Below are 24,602 nucleotides of genomic sequence, written 5' to 3'. Positions count from 1 at the left end.
TAATGCTGCATTACTAAAATCTGCTAGGTGTGTTCAGTTATAAAATGGTTACACAGCGTAACTGATCACTTTCAAACTTCTCCAATGTTCCATTAAAAAACACACAAGTTGTGGCTTTTTTTAATCAGTTACTGGCGGGTTTGACAGTTGGTCATCTGTGTCTTGTGTATTGGCCAATCATTACGTGGATGGATTTTAAGGTTTTATGCAGTTTTTACCAAGCTCCTTTGTGAAAATAAGAGATCTGTTTTATTTAAAGTGTTATTGAAGAAATTGACTGAGGCTGGTGTTTTTTACTTTTGTTTTACAAACTACCTGCATGCCCTTTTAATTGCTTGACACATGCTAATCACCATTTTTTTGTTAGCGCCAGCTCTGGGAGTGATTGTTAATATTATTAATTTCATCAAACTGTGCCGCAAGTTTATACTTATATTGTTTTGCTTGATCTCAACCGATTGTGATGCAACAGTCTTTATAATAACTAGAGATGAAGTTGGAAGCAATTGCTAATTATCCTTTAGCATGCTCCAGAAATGTGCACCAGCACCCTCCTTCAGAATTCCATGTGTATGCACCCCTAAATCTTGACATACATGAAGGGGTGGGGGGATTTTGCAATTTTAAGAAAGATTTGGCAAATATGAATGACCTTTGTATTCTTTAATATACAGTTATTGACTAAATGCAGATATTGGTTGAAATATACTTCCAACTGTTATTAATAAAAGCATTTGTTCCCCAGTGTAAGCAGCTTAGAAATTTCAGGGCAATATCGATCGTAAACAATAAACTGTACGAGTAGCATAAAATAAAACTTTCATATATGTGATGTGTATTGTTCTCTTTGTGAATGTGTAGAGGGATATTGTGTCCTGTTCCCCAGCGTTCCTTCATTTTTCTGTCCATAAATTATTAGTGTAGTCATATTCTTACTGCCATTGTACTGCTACCTGTACTATACAAGCTTTAACACATGTTTTATCTTCGCAGGGGTGCCAAATCCAAACACTGCAGTTTATGCAATAAGTGTGTCAGTAATTTTGACCATCACTGCAAATGGCTGAATAACTGTGTGGGTGGCAAAAATTACTGGTAAGTGCCCCAATACATGTTGTACACATGCATACATTTTATATTTTATTTTTATACATGCTCAGTGAACTATATAAATGCACGTAGCCCTCATGCATGTATATAGTCCTGGGCTTCCTAAATTGTTTGACTGTAGACTTTTATTAAATCTGAGGTTTAAAGGGCGCTCGGAGTGTCTGGGACACCCAGGGTTTGCACATAGCTGCCGTACACCTTATAACTTCTTACACTAATTTGATAATAAGCCTGTTTAATGTAGATGGGTAACGAGTTGTTCCTAATATGCTGTAGTTAACCAGGCGGGAAAAACATTTGACCAGTCATTTTAATTAGCATATTTCAGACACAATGCTAGCCTGGATCTTCCGTTTCTCATTTAGTATACTGGGAATGTCATTATCATTATACTTGTAACCTTTTATTTTGTTACGAAAAGGAGATGTGTGATGCTCTGGGTAATGTAATCTCTTTCTATTTTTGAATAAAAATTTGTGAAGCAAAATCGGACGTTTAGTAAACTTTTTTTGTCAGAGGCATGCTTCAAAAGTGCCAACTATGCCTGCCCTTTCTGCCCCATGCTCCATTCATTGAAGCTATACTACTAGGTCCTACAGTGAAAAGCACTCTATGCCCTTGTACACACGGTCGGAGATTCCGACAACCAAATCTGTCTGAATTATTCCAACAGATTAATTCCGGACCAGCTCCGAAAGTGATGTTGCATACACACGGTCGGACTAAGTTGTCGGAAAATCCGATTGTACATAACGTGATGACGTTATTTTGTTACAACGGGATTACGTTCAGGCTACTAGCCAATAGCTTTGGTCTAGGAATTTGATCTGAGCATGCGTGGCACTTTGTCCATCGGAGTATGTCCGATCGGAGCATTTTGTCGGAAAATATTTCCGGCAAGTTAGAAAAGTTGGTCCGACGGATATTCCGAGGAAAACAGTCCGATGCAAACCACACCCGGTCGGAATATCCGACAAAACGCTCCGATAGGAAACATTACGACGGAATCTCCGACCGTGTGTACAAGGGTTAAGAATGAAGGACCCCAAAGCACCCTCCTCATGTTGAGGGCAAGCGGTATGGTTCGGGGGGGTGCTCGTTTGTCCTACCTCCGCCCCCCACCCCCCCCCCCCCCCCCGCACCCCTTCATGGCCTGCCATGGCTGTTTGCTCGGTCAAGGGTGCCATGTCATTTGTTTATGTGCTAATTTTAAAGGCTTATATGCAGTTATTGCCATAAAAAGTGTATGGGGACCCGGGTCCTGGCCCAGGGGACATGTATCAATGCAAAAAAAAAGTTTCTTTAAATAGCCGTTTATTCAGGAGCAGTGATTTTAATGCTTAAAGTGAAACAATAAAAATGAAATATTCCTTTAACCACTTCCCACCCGGCCAATGTATATATACGGCGGGTGGGAGCCGCCTGCTCCTGATAGGACGTTCAGGAACGTCATTCAGGAGCAGCGGGATCGCGCGCGCGCGCGCCCGCGCAGCGGCGCGATCCCGATGTGCTCGTGTCACCCGGACACGGCACATCTCAGATCGGCAGGAGGGCTCTGTGATTGGCCCTCCTGATCACATGACGGCCGTGTCCAATCACGGCCGTCATGTGATGTAAACAAACAGCCGGTTGCTAGGCAGTCGGCTCTCCTCTCCTCACACGGAAGTCACCGCTGAGAAGAGGAGAGCAGAACGCTGCAGCCGGCTGATGATCAGTGAGTATGGGCTGCTTTTCACAGCTTTTTACTCACTGATCATCAGTGTAGTGTAAACACACAACACACCACACAGTGAAAACACAGTCCCCACATATGTCCCCAAAACACACATGTCCCCAAAACATACATGTCCCCAAATAATAAAAACACATGTCCCTAATAATAAAAACATGTCCCCCACATATGTCCCACTAAAATCACATGTCCCAATGATTATCTGCACACATATGTACGTGATCACCTGCACACATATGTACATGATCATTTGCGTACATATGTCCGTGATCACACAAACCAATTATTATACACTTAACGGAATTTTTTTTACCAAAAACATGTAGCAGAATACATTTTGGCTTAAATTTATGACAAAATTTGATTTTATTGGATTTCTTTTCAAATAGAAAAAAGAAAATATTGTTTTTTTCCCAAATTTCCGCTTTTTTTGCGCTTATATCGCAAAAAAAAAAAAACGGAGTCGTGAATAAATAACACCAAAATAAAGCTCTATTTGTGCGAACAAAATGATAACAATTTCATTTGGGTACAGTGTAGCATGACCGCGCAATTGTCACTGAAAGCGCTAGAGCGCTGAAAGCTGAAAATTGGGCTGGGAAGGAAGGGGGTGAAAGTGCCCTGTATTGAAGTGGTTAAATATCGTGTCTGGGGGGTGACGTTAGTATGCCTGTAAAGTAGCGCATCTTTCGCATGTTTAGAACAGTACTGCAGCAAAAGGAAATTTTTTGTTCAATATTTTTATTGAGGTTTACATAAGAAAGACATAACAGTCCATAGGCTTATACATGGGAAACGCCATAACCATAACTAGCATACATAAGTATTAATAACACTGTGTAATTGACAAGGAACAGATCTGATAGCAAGACTACAACATAGTAATTTAATAATTGCATAAGTTCGGTTTTTGTTAAAGAAATATTAAGTGCATTAGATTTTGTCGGGTTGACAAATGGTCCAGAAAAACGTGCAAATCTATTGAAATAAATCTAGCGGATTCAAGGCAGACACATGTGGATGAGTTAAGAAAATAAGAATATCATCAGCGAAAAGACAGATCTTATGTTGATGTCCTCCTAGCTCAATACCCTGAACATCAGGGTTGGATCTGATTAATTGTGCTAAGGGTTCTATAAGTAATATATGCCCACGGGTTATCATAAAGAGAGGAGACCCAGTTCAAAAGATGCCGAAAACCCATCAGGGCCCAGTCTTTTGCAAGGTTTCAAAGGTTTTATGGCATTTTGGACTTCTAATTCTGTAATGGGACTCTCAAGAAGAACGTGGTGTTCACACTCTCCAAGGTGGGAAGATTAATATTAGTAAACAGGTTATCCGCTTTCGTCTTATCAAAGCCCAAGGAGGGGGAATACAGTTTAGCTAAGTTAGAGCGAAACACTTCCAGTATGCTAACAGGGTTACTAGTATATGCGTCTCGGGATAATTTCAATCTTATAGGTGTCTGAGTGTAATTTATTGCTTTTTTTTTTTTTTTTTTTTTTATTCTTTATTTAAATTTTTCATTTAAGTTACGTACAAAACATAATCAAGTATTAAAAGAAAACCATAGAACCAAAATACATTCATGCCCTTAAATTTTTCACATTATCCTGGTTTTCTTTCTTTACTTCTCGAGTTCTTCTAAAATATCTCCCTCCCACCCCTCTCCCCACCCCTACCGACCCATTACCTCGTTAAAAATCATAGATTGTCTAAAGATTTTCCAGTGTTTCCATTTCACATGGAATCTCTTTCTTCCTCCATTCCCAGCCCTTCAATACTATACATTTCCTCAACTTTTCCGCTTCACATTCCCGTCTCAAGACCTTATAAAACTGGGCAATACCTGCCCTTGGGGATTTCCCCTCACATATCCGCTCCAAGGCAGTCAAATTTTCTCCATCTCTAAGCGGTTGTGGTAGTCTTGAGACGAAATGTCTAAGCTGCAGGTATCGCCACTCATTCAAATCCATCCAATCATTTTCTTTCTGTAATATTGCTAGTGTTTTCAATTTCCCCTCTTTAATTATGTGTCGTAATTGCATATTATCTTGTTTTATCCATTTCCCTCCTATTATACTTTTACCAGGTGCAAAAAAATCATTATCTTTTAAATAAATTAAAGGGGAATTATATTTCCACTTGTTATGTTTGTGTATTCCCTCCCATACTCTAAACACATTTTTTGTGACCAAAGGTGTTGTCTTCCCTAGTGATCTATATTTTAAAGGAGTCCAGATTTCTCTACCTAGATTTGTGCCCGATAAACTGTGTTCTATTTTTCCCCATCTTTTTTTACTTTCTAATTTTGCCCATTCCACCACCCGTGTTAACACTGCTGCTTCGTAATATTTTCTAAAGTCTGGGACATTCAGACCCCCCTCATCTTTTCCCTTTTGCAAAGTCTTCAGTGGGATTCTAGATTTCTTGTTGTTCCAGATAAATTTAGAAATGAAAGAATTTATCATTTTAAAATATAGGGGGGGATATATATTGGTAATAGCTGAAATTTATAAAGGATTTTAGGTTGAATAATCATTTTTAAGGCATTAATTCTTCCTAACCATGACAGGGGCTTTGTTCTCATTCTCCTTATTTCTTCTCTCAATTCTTCTAGAAGGGGGATATAATTTATTTGGTATATTTTTTCTATTGATGCAGTCAGTTTAATCCCTAAATATTTAATTTCTTTTTGCCATAGAAATGGGAATTCTCTCTTAATGTCAAGTTCTTCTCTCAAATTTATATTTACGTTTAAGATTTCTGACTTGCTTGGGTTAATTTTAAAGTTAGATAATTCCCCGTATTCCTGTAAAGCCTTTAACAAGTTTGGCATGGAGATTGCAGTTTCCTGCATCCTTTACTGCTGTCCACCCCGATCTATCAGTCGCTCCTCCTTGGTCTCCTGATCCAATATCGTGGGGAATAGGCATCTGCGGGGGTCACTATGTGCTGTCCTCTAACACGGTGTTCTATCCCACTTCACCAGCATCTGCATCGGACTTGCTGCCATGGATCTCCTGCCTCCCCTTCCGTCCTCACAGACACCGCCTCGGGCTCCTCCCCTGGCCTTCCCACATCACATCCTCCCCCGGCAGCAGCCAATCCTAGCTCTACCCACTTTATTAGGTGCCAATGTTTTTGATATTTTTGGGTGGATAACACACCTGTTATTTGTGGTTTTGTGTTTGTTTTGGGAATTTGGATGTCTTGACCTTGGCCATGCTGTCCTTTCCCCTTTTTTTAAAAAAACACTATCCCACTTTCCTCTTTTGGTGCCTCTTTCTTAAATTGAATTGTCCCTTTAATCACTTGTAATTAAATTAATTTGTGCATATTATAGACCCTCAGTGATGGATATTCTTGGTACAGCTTTATGTCCAACATTCAGGCGACCTGTTTGACAACCCAAAAATCAAGTGAAGAACTAAAAATATTTTTGGATCGAATGTTTAATCTACTCAGAAGTAAATCACATTTGCACTTGCATATTGAATACTTTAAACAATATGTGAAGGAGGAAATCTGTCCCTTGGGTTTGAGGGTTCAGGTATTTCCGACCATAGAAAGATCCACTCCCAGCATTTAAAAAATCATGAGAGAAAATCCTCACCCAATGCAGTATTGAGGTGATAAAATCACTCATCATCCAATATACTGTTGATATGACATCACTTGATGGTGAAATTAAATTCCCAATACAAACACCTCTAAAGCCCCATACACACCATCAGATGTTCTGCTGATTTTTTTCTTTAAGATTTACCAAAACCATGTAGTGCCAGGGCCTGCCTGATTGCATACAAATTGAAACTCTTAAGGTTTGACCTCATATTATATGGTTTTGGTAAATCTGAATGAAAAACTCAGCAGAAAAACTGATAGTGTGAATGGGACTTTAGAGGTGTTAAATAAAGATATTGACAAGAATCAGTCCAAGTTTGTGAAGGACAAACTTGCATTCTCTAAAATTGTAAATAGTCAGGTAGAATGGTTGGGTATAAATGGTCGGGTATAAATTTAGGTAAAAGGGGGCCCCCCATGTGAACCCCGCCCCTTGCCATAGTCTCATGCTAGATCATAATGAATCAGATTCATCTTTGTCCTTTTCTCTTTACAGACAGGTCCACGATTGGGGTGGGAGGGGTGGGGGGAGAAAGAAGACCCGACAGCAGAGAACCTCGTTAAGTGAGAAAAGAGAAAAAAACAGCCTGACTAAAATCTATGTCTATAGTTAATTGTTTGTCATATAACGTTAGGGGGCTAAATGAATCAGCAAAGCGGTTTAAAATTTTGAAAGAAATAGAACAATATGAAGCGGGTATAGTGTTCTTACAGGAAACCCATCTATCATACGAAAGCAAGATTAGAATATATTCCCCTAGGTTCCCGGTGTGGTTTTATGGAGATTCTTACACAAGGAACTCAAAAGGGGTAGCTATCGGTATAGGACGGGAGGTATACTATAAAATAGAAGAAAGATTAGTCGACCCGGAGGGTAGATTCCTCTTTCTGAAGGGGAAACTATGGGGAGTAGACTATACCCTCGCTAACATATACTCCCCAAATAGAAGTCCAACGGTTTTTCTGAAAGGAATATTGGAGAAATTATGGGATTTTAAAAGAGGAAGAGTAATTATAGCTGGAGATATGAACTTTTGTATGAATCCGCAAATGGATAGTTCGTCCCATGTGCAGGGGATTGGGAAGGAGCAGAGGAGAATAATAACACACAGGCTATATCAGTATCAGCTTATGGATGCGTGGAGAACTATGCACCCAAGGATACGAGACTACTCGTTCTGTTCCCCTGTACACGGGACGTACACAAGGATCGACTACTGGTTAGTGGAACATAGGGTTCTGGACGAGGTGATATCCACAGATATAGGAATTGGAACATTGTCTGATCATTCTCCAATATGCCTGAAGATCAAAATCCCAGGATTTCAGAAATCTCCTTTTTCCTGGAAATTGAATAGGGAACTGTTGGACGAGAAGGGAGAGGAAATAATTAGAAAGGAATTGGAGGGTTTTTTTTACCACTAATTTAAATGAAGAGAATATGGAAAATATTATTTGGGAGACACATAAAGCTTATATAAGAGGGATATATATTTCACTAGGTACAAATAGGAAGAGAGAAGGTATTAAAAAGAGTAGGGAGTTGAGGAAGGAAATCCATGGATTAGAGCAAGAACATAAAAAGGCAAATGGCAGGGAAAGTGGACAGGTAGTGGACCTATTACATAAACTGGCTATGAAAAGAGAGGAACTCGGGGAATTAATGAAACAGGAAATGAGGACGATATATAATAGGATTAATAAAGAGAGATATTATAGCGGCATTAAAAATAATAAGATCTTAGCAAAGATATTGAGGAAAAAAAGATCGAAGAATTATATAGAGAAAATATTAAATAAAGAGGGAGAGTCGGTCTGTAATTTATTGCTTTTAAGCTCTGTGCCATAGGCATATTAGCTTTATGGTATTGAGTATGTTGGGGTTTAAGTATGAGTCTTTCCGCTGAGTCTGTTTAAAAAAAAAAAAAAAAAAGTCTAGGTCAGGATGGGCCTTAATCTACTGTAGTTTGGCATTATTGGTGGCTGTCAGGGAAGATTGGAAAGCTATGTGGCATGCGTTGAAGTTTGCCTCCAATTTAGCAAACAAGACCTTGCGTGTTCTTTTAATGGCTTTGGCCTGTTGTATTAATTTGCCCCGAACTACAGTTTTGTGAGCTTCCCATAAAGTAAGAGCGGAAATATCTACTGTGTCAATAATGGAAAAATATTCTGTAAGTGTTGTTTCAATCTCTAAACGATGAGAAGGATGGGTTAACGTAGAATCATTGGTATACCAAGTTGTGTTCTATGACCTAGGTATTAGAGAGGCTATGGTGGTATAGCCTGCGCAGTGATCCGTCCATGGGGAGGGAATGATTTTAGAGGAAAGTATCTCCGGGATCATACTAGATGGGATAAATATGTGGTCTATGCGCGAGAAGGAGTTGTGTGAATAGGAGTAATGTGAAAAAGCATTAAGTTCATGCCATGTATCTACCAGTTTATGTGTAGTAAGTAAATGTTGGAGTGTGAACTTATCGGGGTTAGGGAGTGGGACTGAAGGGGATTGGTCAAGAAAAGGGAAAATAGTCGCATTTGAGTCTCTGCATAAGATAACTGTTCCAAACTTTTGTGTTTCTACAACCTGGAGAAGAGGTGATAAAAAAACACAGGGACAGTGTAATGAAAACCAATCAGAGTACCTTGTTGCTTGACGGTGGCTAAAGCTGTGTAAAATTTAGGATAATGCCACGTACACATGACTTTTTGGCGGACTAGGTCCGACTGTCTTCCCGACGGACTTTCAGAGGCGGTCCGACGGACTTTCTGAACGAGTGGACTTGGCCACACGTGACCGGACTAAGTCTGTTCGAAAGTCCGTTCGTTTTAAATGTGATAACGTAAACTGGACTAAACAAGGAAGTTCAATAGCCAGTAGCCAATAGCTGCCCTTGCATCGTATTTGGTCCGTCGGAGTAGCACACAGACTAACGGTTTTCCCGATTTTTACTCCGTCGGACTTGAGTCTGTCGGATAGATTTGAAACATGTTCTATTTCTAGGTCCGTCTGATTTTTTTTTTTTGATTTTTTTTTAAAGCGGTCGGACTAGCTCACACACGATTGGATTGTCCGACGGACTGACCCCGTCGGACCTAGTCTGCCAGAAAGTCCAGTCGTATGTGCGCAGCTTAAGAGACAGATAAAAAATTTTAAGTTTTGTCATTTAAAGTGAGTTTCTTGTAGACAAATAATATGTGCTCTTTTAGCTGAAAAGAAGCGCATCTCTTTAGTGCACTTATGGGGTATGTTGAAGCCCTACACATTTAAAGATGAGATGTTTAGAGGTGCCATAATTTGTCCAAAACAAGTATTTTATGATGGGAAAAGCAAAACCTGAAATGAGAGCCGTGACTACCACCAGGGGAAAAGGAGGAGACTTATGCCGCATACACATGATCAGAATTCTCGTCGGAAGAAGCTCTGCTGGTTTTCCCGACGGAATTCCGCTCAAGCTGTCTTGCGTACACATGGTTACAACAAATTCCGATAGTTTAGAACGTGGAGACGTACAACACATACGACAGGACTAGAAAAAGGAAGTTCAATAGCCATTAGCCAATAGCTTCTGTCTTGTAGTTGAATCTGAGCATGCATGATTTTTGGCGTGTCGGAATTGCATACACACGATCGGAATTTCCAATAGAAAGTTTTTCCGTCGAGAAAATTGAGAACATGCTATCAATTTTTGGCTGGTGGAAATTCACACAGCTAAATTCCGATGGAGCATACACACCGGTCGCATTTTCCGATGAAAAGCTCTCTGTCTTTTTCTGGACGGAATTCTGATCGTGTGTACGTGGCATTAGAAGAAAAAAACATAATAAAATTGATCAACCCCAATGGAGGTAAACAGGATCAATAGATAGTATCCTAACAATAGGGTGTGGGAACATCTCAGGGGAACATCAAATAGCCCCCGAGGGCGGTAAAAGGCTGGACAACGTTCCCAAAGGCTGGACAGTGCCAGAGAACCACAAACAGTATAAGGAAAATTAGTTTAAATATAACTACTTCTAAACATATTCTAAAAATTTGACTTAGATTTGACTAGCAAATTTTAATACCGTGGAGTAAAAAATAAAAAAACAAAGCATTCTGAGCTGTTAAAATTAATAGCTGATGAAGGTTAACCAGATCTAATGGTAATCTGTTGTATAAAAACACAAATATACTTTTAGCAATAAATCAAAATACCCTAGGGCTTACTGATTCCTGTTTTAGAGAGACCCTGTATAGAGAGACCCTGTATAGAGAGACTGGGTATGAAATTGCATAGTATCCCATCAACCTGAGAGGACCAAACATAGGATTGTAGATGAATGTCAAGGAATATCAAAGGCAAACAAACATTCACACACACACACACACACACACACACACACACACACACACACACACACACACACACACAAAAAAAAGGATAAGTTCCTGGAGAAGGAACTAAAATATTAAGTCAAAACAGGTATTGAAGCCAGGTATAGTTGCATTTCCACGAGAGGTAAACATCAACCGATGTAGTTTACCATAGGGTGAAGGCAAGAATAGATCTAATCAATCCATTGAATCCTCATTAGTTGGGGTTGGATTATCAAAACGTCCACGCTTATGTAGATTTTGACGTGTGGATATGGAAGAACCTGAGCCTGTCATTGTTTGCTCTGGAGGGGATCGTGAGGCTGAACGTCTGCGAGAGTGTTCCTTAGGTGAAACTTGATCCACAAGGCCCATATCAATTAAGGCCAATTGTAATTCCTCTGAAGAGCGACAAACACATTTGGTTTCAAGGTGGGTGAAGCGGAGAGAGAATGGAAAGCCCCATTGGTATGCAGTTTTGTTGCGTTTAAGCGCAAGTAGCTGGGGTTTAAGTGCACATCTCTTAGCTATTGTGAGAGGGGGTAGGTTTGCGAAGAGCTGATATGTGTGACCCTGGAAATTGAGTGGGTCTTTCCCTCTAGCAGCCGCAAGAAAATGTTCCTTGCTACGGTAATAATGTAGCTTAACTATTATGTCCTGTGAGGACCGTTAGGCTTACGTGGAGCTAAGGCCCTGTGCACTGTCCATTTCTAACCTCTCAACAGGAATGCCGGCTGTAGTTCCTGAAAGAGAGCTAACATGGTGGCCTGTACATCAGAAATAGTTTCAGGAATCCCTCTGATTCTCAAATTGGAACGGCGGTCTCTCTTTTCTTGGTCCTCAAGGTGGGACTGTAATATAAGATTCTCTTCTTTTAAGATTCTCAAATTCACACACCATGGTTCTTTATATTTCATCCACTCTCACTTATAATTCTGCTTTTCTCTGCCCCAACTCTCTAATTTCCTTTGTCAGTTTATCACTTATGTGATCAGAAGTCTATTTCAGGGCTCTCTGTAACATACTTTCAAATTGTTGAAACATTTTGGATTGTATCATCGTCTATGAATCATCAGCATCTGTGACAGACTCACCAACATATACCTGCTGCTTCGGGTTGTGTGACAGGGCTGTAAGCCCTGTGCACTGGCAGTGCACTGGTCTGTGAGGTACTATACTGTGCTACTTTGGAGATACCGGCTTTGAACTTTAGGGCCCCTTAGGACCATAACGGTACCGGAAAGCTCCGTGAGCGGTGAGACTGTGGCGGAATGCTTCGCAGAGCAGCTGGGGTCCATGGTTCTCTGGCTCGTCCAGCTCAGGAGCGGAGCTCTAAGAAAGCTCTCTCAGGCACTGCACATGCGCAAACCCTCCCACGTGAACCTATGCCATTTGAAAAAAAAATCTTGGCCTGGGGGGTCCCTTCCGAATCCAGACTAGACCCGACGGCTGGGTATAGACCTTTGGGTGGACCCATGAAGTTTTTTTTTTTTTTGCAATTATTTATTTTTTCTTATTTTCAGTGGGGAAGCTGCTGACAGCTGATGACTCATTGGTTGTCAAGGATGCGGCGGCTTGCTTTCTGACCCCGGTTAGCAACCAGCTATATACAGTGTTAAAATAAGGACTGCAAAACACATCAAAAATCGCATCACAAACGCAAGAGTTGCATTTCTCGTTTGGTGCCATTGAAATCTATTACCCGCAAATCACGTGAAAAAGTCCCCGAACATTTCCAAAAATGCACTGCCCGCAAAACTCATAGATGTGAACTAGTACCATAGGAAACCATGTTAAATGGACTGTACAGTGTTTCTGCAAACTGTAAAACGCACAAAAATGCATAGGTGTGAACCTAGGGTCAGGGACAGTTCACACTGGAGCGATGCGGGCACCCTGTGTACCCAGTGCAGGTTTCCGCATCACATACAACTCACAGGCAGTTCACACTGCCATATGTGAACTGCTGGGAGTGTCAGTAGAAAGCTAATGACACCCCCAAATCAGTTCGCATATCCGAATGGCTGAGTTTGCATCACACACACGTGTGCGACTTGTCCTGTGACTCCTGCACCAATAGACCTCAAGATTACACTGGCATAGCTTCAAATCACATCAAAATTGTGGCAAAAAGTGCTATTTGGAGAGGAGAATGTGTGGCTTTACATGAGGACTACAGTCAAGCACTAAAATACAGAATAATATTTTAAAAGGTGCACCCCACTACAGCTGTTGAAATTTTGTACTTTATTATAGGGTGTCTGTATTGATTGTACTAATGAGAACATAGCATTACAATGTATTTATTGAAGATGTATTTTATTTCTTTTTTTTTATTTTATTTTTTTCAGGCTGTTTTTTACCTGTCTTGTATCTGCATTTCTTGGCACTGTGTTGCTGAGTTCCATTTCATCCTTTGTGTTTCTTGAATACTTTGTCGATCCGTCTGTGTTGAAGAGTGACCAAAGCTTTGAAGGTAAAAGTAAAATTTTTATGTAATGTCTTCATTCATTCTATATTTGTGGCAGGGAAGCAAAAGAAACTTTTAAGTAAATCTGTCAGAAAAGAAATTAGTGAGCTACTGTTGGTGACTTATTTTTAAAGCTTCAGTCCCCATGGGCCGGTGTCCTGATTTTGGCTTCATTGCCTAGTGCAGCGTTTCTCAACCCTAGGGTTCCTCCTGAGGTTGCCAGGGGTTCCTTGAACTTTGAGCAATAGTGGATCGATCTGCAACCTTCGCTGATCACCACTAATTAGAGTGGACGCTAAGTTTGGCACGTTACCTATTCTTATATTTAAAACTTTCTTTGATGTTTTAATCATCCTCATTTATCATGATCTGTAGGCATAATTTTTTATTATTTTTTTTATTTTATTTTTTTAGCAGGGGCTCCTTGAGAACCTGAGGGGTAAAAAGGTTGAGAAAGGCTGGCCTAGTGTGTCATTGACCTTGAACCAAGTGTACAGGAAACTAATATCTGGGCACTGTAACTAGCAGGGAATGCATACACAGTCCATGTAACAGACTGTCCTTCCCTTTTTTTTGCTTTGTTCCCTTTTTAAGATTGCTATTGTTTTTACATTGCACAATGCCTTGGTATATTAGACTTCAGTTGCCCCACTGGCCATTCCCTTCAATATGTGCTGGAAATGTTGCTGGGTGCTGCCTTCTTGTCCATGAGGTTAGTAGCACCCAGCAGACTGTGCCCCTTTATTCTCTGACAGGGCCGCATGATCCTGTGTATGCACCAAGGAGTGCACTCCCTCCACTCAGAGAGTCATCACAGGAGCCTCCTCATTCCCATGACAAGTGATTGGGAAAAGTTGTAAACAAAGCACCAGTGGCTGCTCAGGTGGATCAACAGGCTGTGTGTTCTCTAATGCCTCGTACACACGTTCCGATTATCGGACCACAAAAGTCGCTTTCGGACAGATCGTGCGATAATCTGATCGTTAGTACGCAGCTTTCGACAGCCGATCGCGACAGTCCGTCCAACCAAATCCGAAGGGACAAACAGGAAAACTTTGGTCGGATGACAGCCCGTCGTACGACAATCGTATAGCCAGTACAGTATGCGTCCGATAAATGTCATTCGACAAACACCACGCATGATCGGAAGCACGAAAATAAACCAGAAGGACACACACAGGTCACACGTATTTGACATCATTTAAAATACGTAGCTACGCACGACGGAAGATTGTTCCAGAATCGTACGACAAAAATCTTACACACATTTTGCACTGTTGTATTCGATCTTAGTTGTATGCAACAAAATGTGAACGATCGGTCGTACGATAATCGGAACGTGTGTACGAGGCATAAGGATGAGCTCAGGCATGTTCGCATACTCCACGTGCAGAGCCCGCCAGGAAGTCGGCGCTGCGCTAATCACAGGCAATGAGACATTGCCCGATCTCTGCAGCCACACATCGGGGCAATGCCTCACTGCCTTTGATTAGTGCAGCGCTGCGCCGACTTCCTGGCGGGCTCTGTGTGGAGTTTGCGAACATGCCTGAGCTCATCCTTAGTGTTCTCCCACACTGCTCCTCACAGTTGTCACATCACTCTGCCTCCCAGTAGTGCACAATTCTTATAAAGTAAACAAAAAGCTTCCCTGACTGGGCCAAATCCTTCTTGTCTCACACACTTCTCATCCCAGACACTGCAGCTCACAGTAGGAGGGCTTCAGCAACAGAGACAATGCTGTCAATCCAGAAAGCAGTGGGCAGGACTAGGTGTGACCAGGTGCTGAATGATAAGCTACAGGCTTGTAAATCAATGCCGATAGCCACCACTCCTGCAGTTTTTTTTTTTTTTTTTTCATTCCACTGTAGTGCAAGTGGGGAACAGTTTGCATGAGTGGCTACTCATTCAGTAATCTGCATTACTTAGAGTTCCCCGGCTGGCTCCACAGGTATTTGAGGGGATTTCAGGGGAACTAAGAAAACTGAGTAATATACACTTAAATGCTGAAGCACATACAGTGCTCACAGCGCTCACTTTTTATTATGTTACAGCCTTATTCCAAAATGGATTCAATTCAACTCACTATTCTCCTCAAAATTCGACAAACAATACCGCATAATGACGTGAAAGAAGTTTATTTGAAATCTTTGCAAAATTTATTAAAAATAAAAAAACTGAAAAAAAATCACATTTACATAAGTATTCACATCCTTTGCTCAATACTTTGCTAAAGCACCTTTAGCATCAATTACAGCCTCAAGTGTTTTTGAGTATGATGCTACAAGTGTAGCACAATTATTTTTCGGGCCACTTTAAAGAATAGTTTTTGAAGCTCTGTGGAGTTATGCTGGGAGTCCGGGCAGCGCCGAATTACGTCAGCGGCTCGGCTCCCCCCTCCTTCCCTGCCGCCGGGCCAGTAGGAGAGTGCAGAGGTGACTCATGCATGTAGGGACCCGGCATGAAGTCGTAATGCTGCACTGCCTGATTTCCCTCATCTGCCATGGCGGTGGCAGCAGCACCCGACAGCTGATGGAAACCTCTGCGGTGCTGACATCGCTGGACTCCAGGACAGGTAAGTGTCCTATTGTTAAAAGTTGGCAGCTGCAGTATGTGTAGCTGCTGGCTTTTAATTTTTGCAGGGGTGGGCGGACCTCCTCTTTAGGTGTTTAAACTCACCTCATCTACAGACCGGTATTTATCCCTTTGATCTAAGAACAAAATGTTTCTCTTTATCTCAGATGTTGAGAGAAACTTGGCAGGCTGCCTGGATTTTTTATTTTTATTTTTTGTCAGAAGTGAGCAGAGAACTTTCTGCACTTGATACATCTTTTTCTTCTTCTTTTCATTTTTTTACATCACAGAATCCTGACTTTTTATATCCACTGTGTGTATATATATATTTGTGTGTGTGTGTGTGTGTGTGTGTGTGTATATATAATATATATATATAATATAAATAAATATATATATATAAAACCAGCACAAAGTGGTACATAATTATGAAGTGGAAGGAAAATGCTAAATGTTTTTTTTCAATTTTTTACAAATTTGTGAAAAGTGTGGCGTGCATTTGTATTCAGCCCCCCTGAGTCAATACTTTGTACTACCACCTTTTCACTGCAATTACAGCTGCAAATCTTTTTGGGTATGTTTCTACCCACTTTGCACATCTAGAGAGTGACATTTTTGCCCATTCTTCTTTGCAAAATGGTTCAAGCTCTGTCAGATTGGATGGAGAGCGTCTGTGAACAGCAATTTTCAGGTCTTACCACAAATTCTCAAATGGATTTGGGGTTTTTTCACGGTGAGGATGGTGTGTTCAGGGTGATGTGCAGTGTTCGTTTTCCGCCACACATAGTGTTTTGCATTTAGGCCAAAAAGTACCATTTTGGTCTTGTCTGACCAGAGAACCTTCTTCCACATGTTTGCTGTGTCTCCAACATGGCTTCTCACAAACTGCAAACGGAACTTTTTTTTTTTTTTTTTTTTTCTTATCAATAACTTTTTATTGAAATAAATTTGACATACAGTTGAAGTTCAATGGTCGTTCAATCAACAGTACAAACATTTTCAAACGGAAATTACATGGGTCGGCTAATTTCTCAAGTACTGTGTCAATATCTGTCTGCCGGCCATGTTCCAGTGTACACTTCTCAAGATTGTCCAGCGCAGGTTATGTATACAACTTATGCAACCGCGTTCAAACATACCATCCTGCCAGTGTAATAAGTGTGTGCATGGGTCCCTAGAGGACACCCATAGACAGGGACAGGTGAGAGAGGAAAGGAGGAGAAAAAATAGAAAAAAAGAAAAAGAAAAGGGGGGAGGGAGGGAGGGAGGTGGAAGGCTCTGCCAACGTCAGCCAGCACCTTATCCTGGACTGCTAGGTTCCTCCCGGTGGTGCCGCAGTTCCCAGATCAAGTTGTGCTCGTCAAGGGTGGTCCCGCATCCTCGCCGTCATCTTCTCCATTAGCTCTACTTCCCTAATCCTAGCATACAACGCTCCCTCCAGTGGAGGGGATCGGCACTTCCAGTTCAATGCCACCAGGTAGCGAGCTGCCGTGAGGATGTGCCTAACCAGTTTCCCCTGTGGGGCTGGGGTTTTCAGGGGTGACAGCCCTAGCAGAAAAAATGTAGGGGTGAGGGGGACCTCCCTCTCTAAGAGGTGAGTCAGGAGTCGACTCACCGACTCCCAGTAGGGTATTATCAATGGACATTCCCAGTATACATGGTACAATGTCCCCCTGGCTCCCAGGCATCTCCAGCAGCGGTCCGAGCTAGCTGGGTGGATGGCGTAGAGCACATCAGGGGTCATGTACCAGAAGTGGTATTCTGGTGAAATATTCTCTTTATAGAGCCAAACGGAACTTCTTATGGCTTTCTTTCAACAATGGCTTTCTTCTTGCCACTCTTCCATAAAGGCCAGATTTGTGAAGTGCACTACTAATAGTTGTCCGGTGGACGAATTCTCCCAACTGAGCTGTGGATCTCTGTAGCTCCTCCTGCCATACTCTTTCCATTTTCGGATGATGAATTGAACAGTGCTTCATGAGATGTTCAAAGCTTGGGATATTTTTTTCATAACCTAATCCTGCTTTAACCACTTAAGGACCGCCTCACGCCGATGTACGTCGGCAGAATGGCACGGCTGGGCACTTAAAAAGTGCTTGCGGTGGCGCTCTCCCGACCTGGTCCTGTGCTCCGTGGCCTTCGGGACAAGCGGGCCCAATCGCCGATGGTGTCCCGCGATCGGGTCACAAAGCTGAAGAACGAGGAGAGGTCTGTGTAAACAAACCTCTCCCCGTGCTTCCCTGTGTGGCTGTCACCGATCGTCTGTTCCCTTTTTATAGGGAAGGACGATCAGTGATGTCACATGCCAGGCCACGCCCCCTACAATAAAAAAAAACACATAACGTCATACATAACACCTACACTGCCCTCTAGTGGTTAACTCCTTCACTGCCAGTGTCATTTACACAGGAATCAGTGCATTTAAATAGCACTGATTGCTGTATTATTGACAATGGTTCCAAAAATGTCCGATGTGTCCACCATAATGTCGCAGTCACAATAAAAATCGCTGATCGCCGCTATTACTAGTAAAAAAAAAAAAATTATAAAAATGCTATAAAACTATCCCCTATTTTGTAAACGCTATAACTTTTGCTCAAACCAATCAACAATCGCTAATTGTGATTGTTTACCAAAAATATGTAGAAGAATAAGTATCGGCCTAAACTGAGGGGGGAAAAAAAATGTTTATATATTTTTGGGGGATATTTATTATAGCTAAAAGTAATAATATTGCATTTTTTCAAAATTGTCGCTCTATTTTTGTTTATAGCACAAAAAATAAATGCAGAGGTGATCAATACCACCAAAAGAAAGCTCCATTTGTGGGAAAAAAAGGACGCCAATTTTGTTTGGGAGCCACGTCGCACGACCGCGCAATTGTCAGTTAAAGCGAAGCAATGCCGAATCGCAAAAAGGGGCTTGGTGCTTTGGCTGCAAATTGGTCCGGGGCTTAAGTGGTTAAACTTCTCCAACTTTATCCCTTGGCCTTCACTGTTTGTTCACTAAGGTTCTCCAAGGGCTTTACAGAACAGCTGTGTCTAATACTGAGATTAAATTCCACTCCGGTGGACTCTATTTACCAGTTAGGTGACTGAAGGCAATTGGTTCCACTAGATTTTAGTTAAAGGTATCAGAGTAAAGGGGGCTGAATACAAATGCACGCCACACTTTTCAGATATTTATTAGTAAAAAAAAATAGGAAAACCATTTATCATTTTCCTTCAGCTTCACAATTATGTGCCACTTTGTGTTGGTCTATCACATTTTGCATCACCCCTAACCATCATCTGTAGTGCAATATCCACAGAACTTCCAACTCAAGCATTTCCAATGCATGCAGGATGTGGAAGTCACATAGCATTATCAGGCATTATTCAGCAAGATGATTAACAAAGCACTTATAATAGTCATTGTACAATAACCCATAGTACCATGAGAACATATGTATGTACTGGTGTTACTGTACCTACCTATTGTGTATATTGTAGCAGGACAATGTTTAAATCCTTGCACTGTTAAAGAGGAAGTAAAGGCAAAAAAAACACACCCTGCATAGCATACTAGCTCATTATGAATAACTTACCTGAGAACGAAGCCCCCAAAGCAGTCCTCCGTCTTCCTCTTCGCCGCTGCCATGTATCTTGGAGCGACTTCCGGGTGTCGCTGCTCCGGCGCTGTGATTCGCCGGAGCCGCGATGACGTCACTCCCACGCATGCGCACGGGAGAAGTCACTCACGGCATAACGCTGCAATCTGCGGCATATCGCCACGGCCTGCCCAGTGCGCCTGCGCGCCGCTGTCTACGGCACATGCGCCGTAGACAGCGGTGGCTGTCTTCGGGTAAATATCTCCTAAACTGTGTAGGTTTAGGAGATATTTCTTGGACCTACAGGTAAGCCTTAATCTAGGCTTACCTGTAGGTCAAAGTGGTTTGTAAGGGTTTACAACCACTTTAAAGACTGTAAAGAAGATAAGTAGTTATTTCTACATTTTCTGTAATGTTCAACAGTAATACATCTAAATTGTGTAGTTATTTTGTGGTATTTATGTATATGTATGTTTTCTAGGTGTGAAGAACCTGTCAAATGTATGGTTTGTGTTCCTTCCAGCTAGTCCAGTGGAGACCCAAGCATCTGTAATTTTGGGCCTGGCAGCTCTTGTTTCAGTAATGGGACTCATTACCATTTTCCTGATAGGACAACTGCTGTGCTTTCACATCTACCTCTGTAGGTGACAGAAAAGTAAAAGTGGAATGTGTTTCATTTATGTATATGTTGGTGTTTTTTTTTTTTTTTCTTTACAGAAAGGCTTGTACTTTTTCTCAAGCTATAATAGTTTATATGATATGGCAATTGTAGATAAAATCGTACTTGGGTGGGGTCTTTATTTATCTAGGAATTCTTTATGCACATTGTTTACCTTTATTCTTAAAGGGTAACTCCACTTTTGTAGGAAAAAAATAGCAACTAAAAAAATAATATAGCATATACAATTGCAACACATATTGTAATTGAATGTCATTAAAAAAATGACCTTTTATTTTCAATCTGCAGCTCTGTAATTTTCTGTAAAGTACAATTCAATATGGCTACCTGGAGGTGTTCTGTAGATAGAATGCGTACAAATGTCCCCCCCTGCTGGTCTCATTTGCTCACTGATTTTCCCAGAAGTCTGCACTAAGCTACAAGTCAGATTTCAGGCACCCCCTGCAACACGAATATCATTTTTGGTGAGATACTCCCAATAGGAAATCACAACTAAAGGGATACAGACCCTACAATTTTCCTCATTAGAGACCTGCAGATGCAGCAGCTTGTTGATAATTTTGAAACCACTCCCATTAGATTCAGCACAGAGAACACACACAGGGATTTCTTCAGAATAAAAAAAGGTGGGAATCTGCAACAAAGTTTGTTAAAATCCTTGCATTGTACATAGATCACCCAGAGGGGAATGCTTTTTTTTTTTTCTCAACAAAAGTGGAGATACTCTTTAAAGCAATCTTGCATTTCAGCAAAGTGCTGTGAAGTAAGAGGCTATACTCCTACCTACAATGTTTCTATATATACATTCTTAGTTCTGCTGGAGCACCCCAGTTTACAGACTTTATTAATGCATTAGACTTCCCCAGGACTCTAGCATCAGTTTACGGAAATGCTGCAGGTATGAATATAGTGAATGGTGTATACTATACAGCCGATATACAGAGATTACCCTCAAGTGGGCGCCTTGAAATATAGATATAATTACCAAATATTTCCATCAGTATGTGGGATTGTTTAACATTTTAGTAAAAAATGGGTTAACTACATTATTATTACAAACTTAACAGCATTAATTGTGTTGTATGGTTAGATTTTACATGTTAAAAACAATTGCTTCAAACCTTCATTTGTAGTGTGGAATAAGCTTAGCACTTATGAGTACATAATGCACCAGCGGCAGAAGCAGGAAATGAAATCCAATAGCAAGTGTCTAGATGAGGGGAAGACGCCACCCACAGGCCATGCACAAGTAAGTCTGAACAGCGACTGAGCAGCCTGCAAGATTTTCAGGGTCTTCTGTGCAATCCCCAAATCCAGAACAAGGTGCTGCCTATTATATTATGAAGTTTAAGAGAAAACCTATAGCAGGCACTATAGATGTCCAATAGTGTATACAAGAACCTACCCAATACATTCATGGCCAAAAGTTTTGAGAATGACACAAATAATAATTTTCACCAAGTCTGCTGCTTCAGTGTTTTTAGATCAGATGTATACTGAAGTATAATTACAAGCGTTTCTGAAGTGTCAAAGGCTTTTATTGACAATTACATTAGGTTTATGCAAAGAGTTAATATTTGCAGTGTTAAACCTTCATTTTCAGGACCTCTGCAAATCGCCCTGGCTTGCTGTCACTCAACTTCTGGGCCACATCCAAACTGATGGCAGTCCATTCTTGCATAATGAATGCTTGGAGTTTTGTCAGAATTTGTGGGTTTTTTTGTTTACCCGCCTCTTGAGGATTGACCACAAGTTCTCAATGGGATTAAGGTCTAGGGAGTTTCCTGGCCTAGGACCCAAACGTTTGGATGTTTTGTTCCCCAAGCCACTTAGTTATCACTTTTGCCTTATGGCAAGGTGCTCCATCATGCTGAAAAAGGCATTGTTCGTCACCAAACTGTTGTTGGCTGGTCGGGAGAAGTTGCTCTCTGAGGATGTTTTTGTACTATTCTTTATTAATGGCTGAGTTCTTAGGCAAAATTGTGAGTGTGCCCATTCTTGGCTGAGAAGCAACCCCACACATGAATGGTCTCAGGATGCTTTACTGTTGGCATGGCACATGGCTGATGGTAGCACTCACCTTTTCTTCTCTGGACAAGGTTTTTTTCTGGATGCCCCAAACAATCAGGAAGGGGATTCATCAGAGAAAATTACTTTTACCCCAGTCCTCAGCAGTGCAATCCCTGTAGCTTTTTGCAGAATATCACTCTGTCCCTGATGTGAGAGACGTGGCTTCTTTGTTGCCCTTCTTGACATCAGGCCATCCTCCAAAAGTCTTTGCCTCACTGTGTGTGTGCAATTGCATTCACACCTGCCTGCTGCCATTCCTGAGTGAACTCTGCACTTGTGGTGCCCCAAATCCACAGCTGAATTAATTGTAGGAGACGGTCCTGGCACTTACTGGACTTTCTGGGGCGCCCTGAAGCATTCTTCACAAATGCACTGGAAATGTTTTTCATGGGATTAAGTACAGTTTCATGGAAAAGAGGGGCTTTGCAAATAATTTCAATTTATCTGATCACTCTTCATAACATTCTGGAGTATACAGTGGATATAAAGTCTACACACCCCTGTTAAAATGTCAGGTTTCTATGATGTAAAAAAATGAGACAAATATAAATAATTTCAGAACTTTTTCCATGTTTTAACCCCCCTGACGGTATTCCCGAGTCTGACTCGGGGTGGATTTTTTATACCAAAAGCGGTATCCCCGAGTCAGACTCGGGACAGCGTCGCTGGATCCAGGAGGAGGTTTCCTTACCTTCTCCTTCGAATCCAGCGATGTCTCCCCGCTGTACGAGCGAGCCGTGTCTCGCTCGATCTATCACATCGGCGATCTCCGTGCCCTGCGAGCGTTGCGACGCACGGGCACGGAGATCGGCGCCAAATTCAAAAAGTGAAATAAACAGTATACATACAGTATAATGTAATCTTACAGATTACATTGCTGTATGTAAATATTTCACATCCCCTTTGTCCCTAGTGGTCTGCCCAGTGTCCTGCATGCAGTTTTATATTGTAAAAACTGTTCTTTATGCCTGGAAACTGGAGATTGTCCATAGCAACCAAAACTGTCACTGTACATCAAAAATGATTTTAGACCAGCTAGAAAACAGCGATAATAAATTAGAATGACTCGCAGAATTGAGCGATAGCGATTTGTGGGGAGATCCGTCATCAAATAGTGAAAAGTAATGACAGTGACAATTCTGCAACTCAGCAAATTTCAGTGTTTTTGATTAGATTACATTATTGAATAATTTTTATTATTGTTATATTATTATTTGGTACAATTATTTATAATTATTTATTATATTATAATTTATGATTTAATTTTTCAAACTTTATCATACCTGGGATGTCTGCTAGACTCTGGTTTGGACAGATTTAAGAGAGTTATTCCTAAGAATTGCAGGACTACAATATAAAACGCCAAATTTTCATGCAAAATAATGGTACCGCTTTTAGCACCTAAAATCCGAAATAATGGTACCGCCAGGGAGGTTAATGTGACCTATAAACTTTACAACTCAGTTGAGCAACAAACTGAAATCTTTTAGGTGGGGGAAGTAAAAAATATAGAACAGCTGAACTTTATTTGGGGTTAATCAGAGGAACTTTACTTTAATGATGGCAGGTGTGTACTGACTCCTATTTAACATGAGTTTAAATGTGATTGCTTTATTTAGAACACAGCTACATCCCCAGTTATAAAAGGGAGTACACACTTATGCAACCACATTATTTATTTTTTTTTAATTTTACTTCTCCCTCCTAAAAGATTTCAGTTTGTTTTTCAATTAAGTTGTACAATTTATAGGTCACACCAAAGGTGGAAAAAGTTCTGAAATAATTTATCTTTGTCTCATTTTTTTAATATCGCAGAAACCTGACATTTGACAGGGGTGTGTAGACTTTTTAGATCCACTGTATGGAAATTGCTATCATAAAAACAGAGGCAGCAGACTTTGTGAAAATGAATTGTCATTGTCAAAACTTTTGGCCACGGCTGTAATATAGTACCCACACAAGCCAAATTTGATCTGTTAGACCAGCTATTGTGAACCGTATCTCTGTAGTGTAATGCCAACCTAGTGCATAATATTTCAGATCTGTTATTTTGGTTTGTTCTAAATGGTTGTTAGTTTATTTTTCAGTTCTAGCAGATCAAATCTAAGAAAAATCTAACTGGTATCTGGCCAGGGAACTATTATGCCTATGAATAAACAGTGGGCTGTTTTGCATGCTTACATAACGTTAAGTAAGATATGAGAGAAAATTCACCATTTAAATTAAATTAAGAGTTTGTGCTGGCATCTTTGCATTGTCCCAGGAACCACAGGGGGCATCTGTGGATTTCTTTTTGCTATTCATGCGGGTGACAAAATTGCTTGCCTGTTTCAACTACAAGTGCATAGTGAGAGGAAAAATTGCAGTTAAAAAAAAATAAAAAAAATAGCTACTGTGCTA

At 40.9% G+C, this 24,602-nt stretch overlaps 1 protein-coding gene across 4 annotated transcripts in view; it reads left to right on the top strand.

The window, feature by feature from the left end:
• Positions 1-24,602, top strand: part of ZDHHC1 (zDHHC palmitoyltransferase 1) — an 84,722-nt gene that overhangs the window by 44,269 nt on the left and 15,851 nt on the right. For all 4 annotated transcript variants that reach the window (XM_077458495.1, XM_077458486.1, XM_077458491.1 and 1 more), the window contains 4 exons: positions 994-1,095; positions 13,175-13,299; positions 19,935-20,093; positions 21,266-21,381. In XM_077458495.1, coding sequence (XP_077314621.1) covers positions 994-1,095; positions 13,175-13,299; positions 19,935-20,093; positions 21,266-21,381 — 502 coding nt within the window. The remainder of the gene's footprint in view (positions 1-993; positions 1,096-13,174; positions 13,300-19,934; positions 20,094-21,265; positions 21,382-24,602) is intronic.

The sequence above is a fragment of the Lithobates pipiens genome, unplaced genomic scaffold, assembly GCF_037356315.1.
Source record: "Lithobates pipiens isolate NorthernLeopardFrog02 unplaced genomic scaffold, aLitPip1_a1.2 Scaffold_10, whole genome shotgun sequence".
Taxonomy (NCBI): Eukaryota; Metazoa; Chordata; class Amphibia; order Anura; family Ranidae; genus Lithobates; species Lithobates pipiens.
The sequence above is the reverse complement of the archived record's forward strand: the minus strand, read 5'-3'. Positions and strand labels throughout refer to the sequence as shown.